This window comes from Sinocyclocheilus grahami, unplaced genomic scaffold (genome assembly GCF_001515645.1).
Source record: "Sinocyclocheilus grahami isolate Dianchi unplaced genomic scaffold, SAMN03320097.WGS_v1.1 scaffold1819.1, whole genome shotgun sequence".
Lineage (NCBI taxonomy): Eukaryota > Metazoa > Chordata > Actinopteri > Cypriniformes > Cyprinidae > Sinocyclocheilus > Sinocyclocheilus grahami.
In genome coordinates, this window is record NW_015506998.1 from 35,419 (window position 1) to 48,248 (window position 12,830).

The following is a 12,830-nucleotide window of genomic DNA, read 5'->3' on the forward strand; positions in this document are numbered from 1 at the left end:
GATATGTCAAAAACAAGTAAGTAAAACAATGCACAATTTACTTAACGGTAGAGAGACAGAGAGCGAGAGAGAGAGCGCGCGCACTTGTTGTGTGATCTTTATTGATGTTCACTCACTTAGCACACGCATCATTTGGATAAAAACTAAATCCTAAAAATAAAACCATTCATAGGGGCATTCACTATAAAAATCATTTATTTTCAACCTTAGGCATACACGACATTCTGTGAAATGAGCTAGGCTGTACTACTGTCCTCTCATTCTGCATCAGTACAAATATGTGCACGCGTTGAGCGTGTTTTGCTTGCTTGTGTGTTTCTGCATTATATGAGAGGCTTTGGAATATAAACCGCAGCATGTTTCAGATGAAAAAAGTTGACTTCTATTTCTGAAAATATCACAGTTAGGAGATTTATAACGAGTGGTTCCCTGCATTATTACAGCAGAGCGCGTGATTACAGTACTGAGCCGCTGCAATGGAGCAGCTCTAATGCTATTAAATTAAAGATGATGTATCATAGAGCAAAAAAAATGAACAGTGCAAGTAACAAAAACTTGTAAAATACATTTTAATGGGCATAATTAAGTGTGAAATAACCGAAGAATATACAGTGAAACCAAAAATGATTCAGAAACCATATATAATTTTTTGTATTTTTTACTAGTGGGTGCAGGACACTATAGTTCATTTATGTAAGTGAGGATAGCAAAATAAAGTAAACTGTGACAAATCATACCCAAAAATTCTTCATACAGTGGACTACCAGTAAAATTTATACAAATTTGGGTCCAAAAATTATTCGGACCGAGTCTGAGAAAAAAACTGAAGTTCAGGTTTGCATGAAGCTGGGTGACAGCATGCCCAGGAGACTACAGGCTGTCACTGAGGCTAAGGGTTGCCCGACAAAGTATTCATAGTTGTGTAAATACTGTCATAGCTGTCTGAATTATTTTGGTTGATTGTAATCTATTACATACCTTTCTATCAAAATTATCTAACATTATCAAGATTAATTTATTCTGACAGTTTAACTCTGAGTTCTTGTCATATTTTATTACCATTTTCTAAACTATAATGAATAAACTGTGATAATGTGAGAAATGTTGAAGTTGTCTGAATACATTTTGGTTTGACTGTATCTATTTGATAAATGAAGTTAACCAACTAACATTATACATACCCTTTTGGTTTCTATACCCAATATTTAAAAAATGTACAAATGCAATAAAAATATCAGTATCGGTACTCGGTATCGGCAAGTACCAAAAATAAAAGTATCGGTATTGGGCGAGTACTGGAAAAAGTGTTATCGGTGCATCCCTAATATATAGTTTGTCAAGATTAATTATGTCCCTTTTCATTTAATTTATTCGTAAACATTGACATGTGCAAACAAAGAGCGTTCAGTGCGCCGGCGTCCAGGTGCAGGTTAACAGGTTAAATACGACACAAATTAAGATATTTTAATGAGATCTAAGAGCATTCTGCCCTGCCATTGACAGTCTGTGCAACAATAGGGCTGGGTCTCAAGTTCGATACTTTTTAGGCACCGACCGAATTGCCTCAATAGCATCGAATTTCAAAATGTGTCTTGTCGTTCGGTACCAAATTTCGATACCTAAGGGATTAATCTACTCAACATCAGTGAGCCAATAATCATGCAGTGAGATACAGTGTGTAAGTGTCCAAATGCTAAAAGATGTGGAAAAGATCACAAGTGTGGCTACATTTGACCAGGCTCCAAGACAACAGCACTCAACGCAATATTTTGCTGATAATTGCTGCCAAGACCAGCAACATGACAAATCTGATGACGCACTTGACCTCATACGTCATCCGCCCTGGAGCTGCTTCCGTGTACAACTGTTGGCACAAGCTACATTAAAGTGATTATTACATTTTGAATATGGATATTGTTCTTACAAATACATGTCGATTCGCTACAGGAGGCCTTTGTTCAGACCCCGGAGCCGTGTGAGACATTTTTTATGGATGGGCGCTTTTTATTTAACTTCTTTTGGACTGATGCATGCAACACCCGCTGAGTGGCATTAAACAGCTTGAAATATCAAAGACAATTTTTTATGTAACTCCGAATGGATTTGTCTGAAAGAAGAAAGTCATATACACCTAGGATGACTTGAGGGTAATTTATGGGCTAATTTAAATTTTTGGGTGAACTAACCCTTTAAAGCATACTTACCCTTAAAGGGATAGTTCACCTTCAGTTGCTGGTCCCCACTGACTTCCATAGTATGTTTAAAAAAACACTATGCAAGTCAAGGGGGACCAGCAACTGAACATGAACTATCCCTTTAAGGTTGGTTGCATTAACAGTTCAGCTTTCTTGTTTGTTTCCACTTCACATTAATGTTATAGATGAAAGCGTCTGCCAAATTAATAAATGTAAATGTAAAATATAAATGTAAATTTATTGTGTTGGTTACATTTTGTTCCTTTATGCAGTCTTTGAGTCTGTAAAAAAAAGTTTTTAAAAAAATGAAACCGATCTTGTTAATATGGATTTCATAAAATTGGTATCGTTCAAGAACTGGTATCGAAGTCAAGGTATCGGTATCGATATCAAATTTTTTAAATGATACCCAGTCCTATGCAACAACCACTTTGACGCTTCAAAAAGTCAATAATGATATCATAAAACTAATCTATTTGAGCAGTTTACTCCAAATTTAGACTAGATTCGTTACAGTAATTTTCAGCATTATTCACAGTAATAACACAGTGAAGTATAATGTCAGTGTTGTTATAGAGAGCAGTTGATGTGCTGGGATGTTCACAATCACACCCATCAGGCCCGTGCTCTCGGGAAGCCCCACCCCTTCCTATTTAAACAGCAGTGCTGGCTCAGTATGGCATACTTTACAGCTCTTCCGAGTCTAAGAATAATGGGCCCTCTGGTGAGATGTCTCACTCATCTCCCTCAGAGAACCTAGGTTATAACCATAACCCAACGTTCTCTTTCAGTCGCCTCGCTCAACATCTCATTATGGGATATAGAAAATGCCCCATATTCGGGCATCCCCTATCTTATTCATTGCACTTAGGAGTCTTCTATCCTCCTTTACCTTTTCTTTACTGTGCTTCCAGCACTGCCTGCATCAAAGCAGATTTTGTCACGTCCAATTTATAAAATCTCAAAAAAATGAGGAGAAACCCAGTCGGCTGCTGCACACACATCTTCCATGGAGATACCCTTAAATGCCGCCCAAGACGCGGCCATTCCTCTTGTAGAATGGGCTCTTTGGTTGCTTGGTAATAGCTGACCTTTCACTGAATACGCCAGTTTTATAGCTTCCACTATCCAGTGAGATAGCCGCTGCTTTGACAGTGCCTGGCCCTTCTTAGGGTTTGCAAAACACACAAAGAGGTTTTCAGATCGTCTAAAACCCTGTGTCTTCTCCAAGTAAATCCTTAATGCCCTAATCGGACAAAAGTGCTGCAGATCCCTTATCATTGGGGACCCTGAGAGAGGAGGGTGGAAAGCATGAATTTCTATTTCCATACATGAATAGCCAGGCTTGATTACCTTGGGCACAAATGCTGGGTTTGGGCGGAAAGTAACTTTGGAAAAATTTTGTGTAAACCTGATACATGCAGGGTTGATAGATAATGCATCTAACTCTCCTACCCGCTTCATAGAGGTTAGGGCGAGCAGTAAAGCTGTCTTGTAGGAGACAATCTTCAAATCTACCTGCTCCAAGGGTTCAAAAGGGGCTTCCCTGAGTGCTTCCAGGACCAGGGCCAGATCCCATGCTGGTAACATAGGTTTGGTGATTGGTCTCAGACGGCGCACACCCTTCATAAATCAACTTACGATAGGATGCTTTCCTACTGTTTCGCCGTTAAATTCCATGTAGCAAGATGAATTGGCCGCCAGGTACACTTTGTTTGTAGAGAAGGCATTGTCTTCTTCTAGCATCTCCTGAAGGAAGGTAAGGATGTCCAACACTGATGAAAGAAATACTCCTAATGGCCATAACAGGGCTATTAGGAGCACCCTTACCCTCTGTGATCTGATTCTGGACAGTGTGGGGAGGATAAGGCTTATCGGTGGGAAAGCATATAACAGGGTCTCTGGCCAGGGCTGTGCTAATGCATCCATCCCTAATGGCGCATCCATCCCTTTTAGTGAGAAGAACAGGGGACAATGTGTGTTCTCCTCTGAGGCAAATAGATCCACTCTTGCCTGACCATATTTCCTGAACTTTCTCTAGGTGAAGCCTCCATTCCCCCGGGTGAGGATTCCCCCTCGACAACATCTTCTTCTAGCATCTCCTGAAGGAAGGTAAGGATGTCCAACACTGATGAAAGAAATTGTATCTTCTGTATTTCCTGACACCATTTCTCAAACCTTATCCATTTTGCCTCATACAGAGATCTGGTGGAGTCTGCTCTAGCACTCTGTATGGTGGAGATCACATTCTGAGGCGGGTCCAGGGCATTCAGGTTAGACCTTTCACGGGCCAGACCCAAAGATTCCACCTCTCCGGATGTGGATGAAAAATCCTCCCCCCTGCCAGAGAGAAGAGATCTCTGCTCTGAAGAAGACACCACAGATGTGAATACAGCAGTTGAAAATTCTTTGCTGTCCATGTCCTCCCTGGCCATAACAGGGCTATTAGGAGCACCCTTACCCTCTGTGATCTGATTCTGGACAGTGTGGGGAGGATAAGGCTTATCGGTGGGAAAGCATATAACAGGGTCTCTGGCCAGGGCTGTGCTAATGCATCCATCCCTAATGGTGCATCCATCCCTTTTAGTGAGAAGAACAGGGGACAATGTGTGTTCTCCTCTGAGGCAAATAGATCCACTCTTGCCTGACCATATTTCCTGAACTTTCTCTAGGTGAAGCCTCCATTCCCCCGGGTGAGGATTCCCCCTCGACAACAGATCTGCCCCGATATTGGCCTGGCACATGTGTCACTCTGAGAGACAGCAAGTGCTTTCTGCTCCATAACAATATTATTTTTGCCAAGGCATGCAGACTCCTCGATTGGACTCCCCCTTGCCTGTTTATATTTGCAACCACTGTTGTGTTGTCTGATCTGACTAACACATGACGGTCTCTTATCTGCCGAAGGAAGTGTTTGAGGCCAGAGAAACTGCAAGGAGTTCCAGACAATTTACATGCATTACTTTGATTCTGTCCATACCCCATTCACAGGTTGTTCCTCCATTATCGCTTCTCAACCGAGTGAGGACGCATCTGTGGTGACCACCTTGCGATTTAAGACTACTCCCATTGCCATTCCTTCCCTCAGGAATTCCCTGTCCCGCCAGATGAGCAGTGCCCCAAAGGCACTACTGCTAAGACAGAAGCCATGAGGCCCAGCAACCTCAGACACAGCCGAAAAAAGACTGTTTTCCCCAGATGAAACTGACTTACACAGTTCCTTAAATTCTCCCTCCTCTGTTCTGACAGGGTTGCCCGGTAAGATAATGAGTTTAGGCTTAAACCCAGAAATATTATTGACTGAGTCGGAGTTAACGAGCTCTTCTTCTGGTTTACTACAAAACACAGAGCATTCAAATGCATTAACACTGCCTTTGTATGCAAATCTGCCATCTCCTTCGACCTGGCACAAATTAACCAGTCGTCCAGATATGATAATATCCTTATACCCTGTTGTCTCAGCGGTGTTAGTGACGCTTCCACACATTTTGTGAAAATGCGGGGTGCTAGAGACAGGCCAAATGGTAGAACCTTGAACGCTTATATCTTGTACTGGAAAGCAAACCTTAGGAATTGTGCTGAGGATGGATCTGAATATGGAAATAAGCATCTTTCAGATCTATTGAGGTGAACCAGTCTCCTCTTTGTATAGAATGGGGCAGGGATTTGTGTGTCAACATTCTGAATTTGTATTTTCTCAGGTGTTTGTTTAAAGTTCTGAGGTCCAAAATAGGCCGTATGCCTCCCCTTTCTTTGGGATCAGAAAATACTGGCTGAAGAATCCCTTCTTTGATTCTTCTGCTGGTACTCCCTGAATTGCTTCCTTGAGAAGGAGAGAATTTATCTCTTCCCTCAAAATGTTTACATTCTCTGTCTGCACTCTTGACTGTTTTATTCCCGAGAACCCTGGAGGTCTTCTCGCAAATTGCAGTCTGTACCTCTTTTGAATCGTGCTGAGTAACCACTGAGAATCTGTGCGTTTTACCCAATTGTCTAGGTCAGGGGTAGGCAAGTTCGGTCCTAGAGAGCCGCAGTCCTGCAGAGGTCAGCTCCAACCCTGAAAAAAAACTCACCTGCCTATAGCCTTAGTAATTCTGAAGACATTGATTAGCTTGTTCAGGTGTGTTTGATTAGTGTTGGAGCTGAACTCTGCAGGACTGCGGCTCTCTAGGACTGAACTTGCCTACCCCTGGTCTAGGTGTACTGATAAATCTCACACATCGTTCAAATGTAGACTTTCTACTTGCATTACAGGTGTTTTCAACAATACAGTTTGTACAGGGTGCCTGTGTAACACAGTATTGTGACTTAAACAATCACTTTTCATTTGTATGAGAGACTTGTTTGAATTTAGAAAAAGGTAAGAGCAAGAGACCACACAATGTTCTTATGCATAAACAGTCTGCTTTATTTGATTCAAAAACACAGGGGAAACAGGTGTGTGATGGTGCTTATTGACATTCTCTACTCGACCCCATGGTATGTGCGGTGGTTGGTGAGTGCCTTTGATGCTCATCATTGTACTCCGGGGGATTTGCGGAGACAATGTGAGAAACAGATCGGGATCTGCTAAACTGCCTGTTTCTTCTTTCTTCCCCTCGCAGTCGGTAGGATAATGCAACCTGATAAGGCCATGTGAAAACCTCTATTCTTGCACAATGAATGTTTTTTAGCAGTAGTTTCTGCTAAACAGCAAATACATCAAATAACCCAGACGCATGTGAAAAATTTCCATCCTGACCTTCACAAGGACACTTTATTCAAAGACAAGAAGCAAATCATCACTCATCGAGCCAAACCAGGTGAGTTAGGGAAATGAGTTAACAAGTCAATCCAAAATATAATGAAAAACCTACAATATTCGGATAAACTACATTATCTGTAATGATATTTACCTGATTTGATACACCACAATTTTTTAATATCTACAGCTACACATATATAGGTTAATGGATTTCTTTAGACATTACAGAAGATCTTTTGCTGATCTTTACATTTCTGTAGCTCAATCACTAGAATATGGCAACTGTGAATCTTCACTTTCCTCATGATTTGATTACATTTCTGAGGGTAACAATTTGATTATAAAACGATTATTAATGCATCATGATGCATCTTTTTCGCCAATTCTTCTATTAATAATGACTAGGGCTGTGTATCGGCAGCAAAGTCATGATGCGATACATATCCCAATACAGAGGCCACAATACGATACATTTCACCTCGGAATTTACTATAATAGCTGTTTATTAAACACTGCATACAATAGGACCATTGCTAAGTATATGCAGAGCAGGCAGTTGACCTCTGCATTATGAAGAGCCTCCATAACTGTACCACTGTATAACAATATCAGAAATGGAGTATGTTTCATATTTAACATTGGGCACTCCCCACCAGGTACAATATTCTGATTGTTTGTTTCTTGTTTTTAAGCCCATAAATAACGGTGTACTCAATCTAATAAATATATTGTAATGTACTTATTCTAATATACTAATTAAATAATCTTTAAACTGCTGGTAGGTTATCATTGCACAAATTAACACACGCTAACTCACAGCTTCACTGTTAATAGAGAAATTAAGAAAAACAAAGAGAGAAACAAAGACAGAGGTAATTCATACATACACAATCTCTCTCTCTCTCTCTTAGGCCCGTAAATGAACAAATTAACACAGACACAGAGTATTACACTTTTCTCTGAATAGAATATCCCACTGGAGATCGCTAAACTTCTAGTTTACCAGTTTTTTCAGAAAGCCAGTGTTTTTATCCACAGTGGAGAGAGAGGACACGCACATGGTTGCCAGGCCGATAACATTTTAAATATATTCAACAGAAGCATTCAAGTCTGAAATAATACAGAAATTGAATAATCAAATGTAAAAATACACATGACACAGTCTTTAGTGTATTACACATAAATTGATTATTATTAAAGCTACAAAAGTTACAAAAAAAGAGCAGTGAGTGATTCCCACTTTTTGATTAACAACAACAAAATTCAGTCCCAAAAGTGTGTGAGATATGGGGGAAATGCTAAATATATAAATAAAATAAACATTAATTTTGAGTGTCTTAATGCATTTGCAAAGTTTTGTTCCCTTATTAAATCCTATGCATTTTTTAAATGTATCTTTTTCTGATCTAAAATGGACCCCGGACATGTTCCGATGGTTAATTTTATATCAATCTTTCAGGTTCAAAATTTCCACATTTATGTAAACGAAAATAATGTGCTCTTATATTTTTAAACTACTTGCATGAAAGGTACACCATTTACCGTAGGGTATAAAACCAAAGAAACAACACAAGCTGACTTTTATGCACTAATCCAGGGCTGTCCAAACTGGGTCCTGGAGGGCCGGTGTCCTGCAGAGTTTAGCTCTAACTTGCCTCAACACACCTGACTGGAAGTTTCTATGCCTAGTAAGAGCTTGATTAGCTGCTTCAGGTGTGTTTCATTAGGGTTGGAGCTAAACTCTGCAGGACACCGGCCCTCCAGGACCCAGTTTGGACAGCCATGTACTAATCAATTTACACTAATTCATTCTCTCTCTTAAATTCATTTAAATCCACTTGTTGCAGTTTAGCTGAGGCTGTTTTTCTTGTATGGCTTTTTCGTTGTTACTATAACATTCATAGTATTATATCTATAATTTGTATCTCTTTTCATAAAATGCTATTATGTTGTTGTTTCTGTACTCTAAATCTCCAGGAGAAGGGCCAAGCACACACCTACTAGCATTTGCATAGGAAAATAACTGCTGAAGAGTCAAAAAAATACGTTAAAATTTGCATGATCTGAAAACATCCTCCACTAATCACAAACAAACAATACATTTACACAAATACAGCTGACCTGAAAACTGACAAAGAATCACATTTCTAATGATGTGGATCCAAACGCATCCTCAAAAACATGGCTTTGACCGTACATTTATTGATTATATCTAGTGCACAATTTAATGCAAGAACTGATGAATGTAAATGTGCACCTTGAACGCAAACGCATACATGCATAAAGTCAATTTTTAAAAGGAGAAAGGTTTTCTGAATAAAACATCTGTAAATGTTTCTACATAAAGTAGAATAAGTGTCCTAAGATGATCCACCATAACAATTTAAGGAGGAACCACAAAAAAACATACAATACACACTTTGCATATCTGACTGTGAAATTCCCTTCTTAGCATAACAAACCCATTAAAAGAGCACAAGATTGGGAACTTGAGAAACATCCTGAAAACTCGCTATCACTGAAGGTAGGCCAACATTTCATCAGTTCACTCTCAGCGCAGTTTAACAGGTCAGTGCTTTTTCATTCATGAGGGATGAACAGCTGATTACTAATTATGCTGCACTTTAACAAATGCAAGATTACACTTTCTCAACTGTATCGCATCATGGTGTCAGTAATGGAAATTACATTAGCATATTTCTTCATTTTATGTATGTTTAATTAATAATCTGCTGTTATGATTTGCCTGTTGATATTGTAGACAGATTTGCCATTTTACTGTATTATGTGCTTATATTTTCGTAATTTGACTGCATAGCAAAGAGCACATATGTTGTGTAAAACTGAAATTATAATTATATAAATTTGAAAATAATATGCAATTTTAACCTAAAAAATAATAAGGACGTTTTTGTTTTTTGTTTTTTGTTTTTTATGTTTTTCCAGTGACAAAACCACTGGCAAAGTGATGGACCAAATTTGGCTTCATCTGCTTTTTCTTTCAGGTAAAACATCATGCAAAACATTAAAACACATCATTAAAAAAACATTGAAACATGTAACAACATTACAAAAGAAATTAGAACAGATTTGCATATTCTTGCTGTATTACATACAATGATATTATGACAAAATGCAATAAAAACTTTGTAGGCAAGAGTGAGACAAGGAGAATTATCCTAAGCTCAATGTAATCAAGTCAAAAATCATTCAGATTGTTCACTTACAATGGATAATTAAAGCAAGCAGAGAACCAAAGAAATATGACTTATAAAAACAATAAAAAATCAGTTCGGATACGTTCTGTTGCTATCAGCCGGTTATTATGAAGATTAATCGAGTAATAAACTCAAGTGAAGAATAATATAGCAGGCTTTCATTTTAAAGAAAGTAAAATATTTTGAAAGAAAAATAAAAAGCTTTTAAAATAATACAACTAATGACTGGATCAAAACATTATGTATTTTAACAGAGTATTTCAACAATATAATGTATAATGCATTTATGTTTTATGTCATTTTCATTACTTGTGATGAAGTTTATAATAATACCAGCAGAGGACGTCAATGCACTGATAGCTGAAGAACAATATTAAAATCAAATCCTTATTTAATCCAAACTATATTTAAATATTTAAATTAAATATCTTCTCCAATATTTGACCAATGCTTTACGACAGAAACGCTACAGTGACTGAAATTTCTTTATCAAAACATGCAAAACCAAAGACAAACTCACTCGACAAGCTCTCGTTCAACAATGACCAAACAAACTATAGGTGTCAGAATAAAAACAAGGTGACTGGGACTATTACAGCCAGCCAACTGGAAACTTTCAGTAGGAAAAATACTAAAACCACTGTATTCTCTTGCCAGGACTCCTGTCATTAACTCTGTGTAAACCACAAGAGTATATTCTGTACAAGCAGTTAAAGACGTGGGAAAATGCACAGAGTTACTGCAGGACACACCATATTGATCTGGCCACCGTTCAGACTGATGAAGACTGGACAAGTCTGAAAGAAGCTGCAGACGAAAAACAGTTTTATGGCTTTGCCTGGATCGGACTGTTCAATGACATTAAAAGCTGGCGCTGGTCTTATAACGAGGAGAGTCTGGTGTTCGAGTCCTGGGGTCTTGTCCAGCCAGATAACTACGGTGCGGGAGAGGAGTGTGTCGCCATCTTTCCTAACGGAGCCTGGAATGATATCTACTGCACCATCGAAAAATATGTTGTGTGTTACGACGGTGAGAAACACGTATAATCACTCTTTATTGATGCTCATTAATTCAGTGTATGAATACAGACACCAATATAATGACATTAGGGTGGGAAAACATTTACAGCATAAACCAGTGTTATTTCAGTATCACTGAGATGCTATAGCTTTTCTTTTTTATATATATTTTATTTGAGTTTCAGATGTCGGAACAATTAGTATCTTCACATCAGATTTGATTTAAGCAAATTGCATGTGTTTTGGCACATGTGTAACTACAATCCTCTACGATTTACTTAATGCACATGGCTTGTTGATCAAAACTGAGGAGTTGATTCTCAGTGAAAGAGTCACAACTTCTAAACATTCTTTCACTGAGTGAGCCATCACATGCAAAATGATTCATTTATCAAATTATCATTCAGTTATTAAAATCTGTCAGATGTGTGTGAAGGCTATATGCCATAAATATCTGACAGAGAATGGTTGTAATGTCTGCTAAGTTGGCAGATGGCTTGCCATCGGAGTTGCAAAGAGGCGGAAAATTCCTAGTAAATTTCGAAAACTTTCCAGGATTTTTTGGAAACTTTCTGAAAACTGTTGTAAATGTTTTGAAACTTTTGGAAAGTTTCTGGAAATGTACCAGAAATGTTCCAACCTGTCTTGCCATTGCAATGAAATAAGAATCAGGACGTTTGGAAGCATGTACAGTATATGCAGTTTGCACAGTACAATCACTACCATTTTTGAACAAGGAGGAACATCACAAACAGCACGTTTATACGTTTATACTTGTACAGTACATTTATCTGTAGAAATGTCTTACATGTAAACTGAAAATTCACAGTTGCTTGTTGTGGAAGCGCAATAGGAAGATATGCAAGAATGTGTGATGGTTACGGGAAGACAATAGAGTTTGTAAAAATGAATTAGCAATGGTGAATTTTCAGTTTAAATGAAATATTTCTACAAAAATAAATGTAATGTTTATTTTTTTTGTGTACTACAGTATTGACTTTTCATGCATTTTTACCTACTTTTGAAATATCTCTCTAAAATGCTCAGTGTGATACACAGACAAATCTGACAAACTGTAAATGTCTACAAAGATTATTTATTTCAGTTTTAGTTATTTTAGTACATCAAGATTAAAAAAAAAAAATCTAAATGAGAAATGTTTCATTGGACACTAGCTGAAGTCACTAAATTTAAGTTTTTTTTTATATTTTATTTTATTTAAATTAACATTTATTTTATTTCAGATAATACAAAGTTAGTTTAAGTTCACTATAATAGCCCAGTCATAAACTTTTGGTCAATAATGATCAAACTATAAAGTTTTACAAGTATTCAGTTCACTGAAATCTCTTTATTTCGATACAGAAAATGCTGAAAGGAATGATAAACTTGCAGTTCAGATGCTGAGAAGCCAAATAAAATAAAAGACTTGTCAGGCCAATTCAAACCAGTATCATTAGTGAACACTAGATCAAAACAAACAAACAAAAAAAAAACATAATAAAATAAATAAAAGGTTGTCAAGACAAATCTTGATGTTGGCTTGAGAAAGCCTAGTTGCAAAAGCTTTAAGTTTGAAACAGTTTTAGGGTTTGAATGACAGACATACAGCCAGGATCTGAACCGTTCTTGTTCCATTCCGTGCCGATCCGGC

The 12,830-nt window shown here is 37.9% G+C and overlaps 1 protein-coding gene and 1 pseudogene across 1 annotated transcript; one reads left to right on the forward strand and one right to left on the reverse strand.

Annotated features, from left to right (window-relative positions):
• Nucleotides 1-3,094: 3,094 nt before the first annotated feature.
• Nucleotides 3,095-4,939, reverse strand: LOC107572831 (uncharacterized; annotated as a pseudogene).
• A 139-nt stretch (nt 4,940-5,078) lies between these two features.
• On the forward strand, nt 5,079-11,203 carry LOC107572833 (L-selectin-like). The gene is made up of 5 exons (XM_016259264.1): nt 5,079-5,126; nt 5,284-5,348; nt 5,445-5,453; nt 9,886-9,944; nt 10,815-11,203. Exons 1-5 carry the CDS (start codon nt 5,079-5,081, stop codon nt 11,201-11,203), a joined length of 570 nt encoding a protein of 189 aa, XP_016114750.1.
• Nucleotides 11,204-12,830: the final 1,627 nt, after the last annotated feature.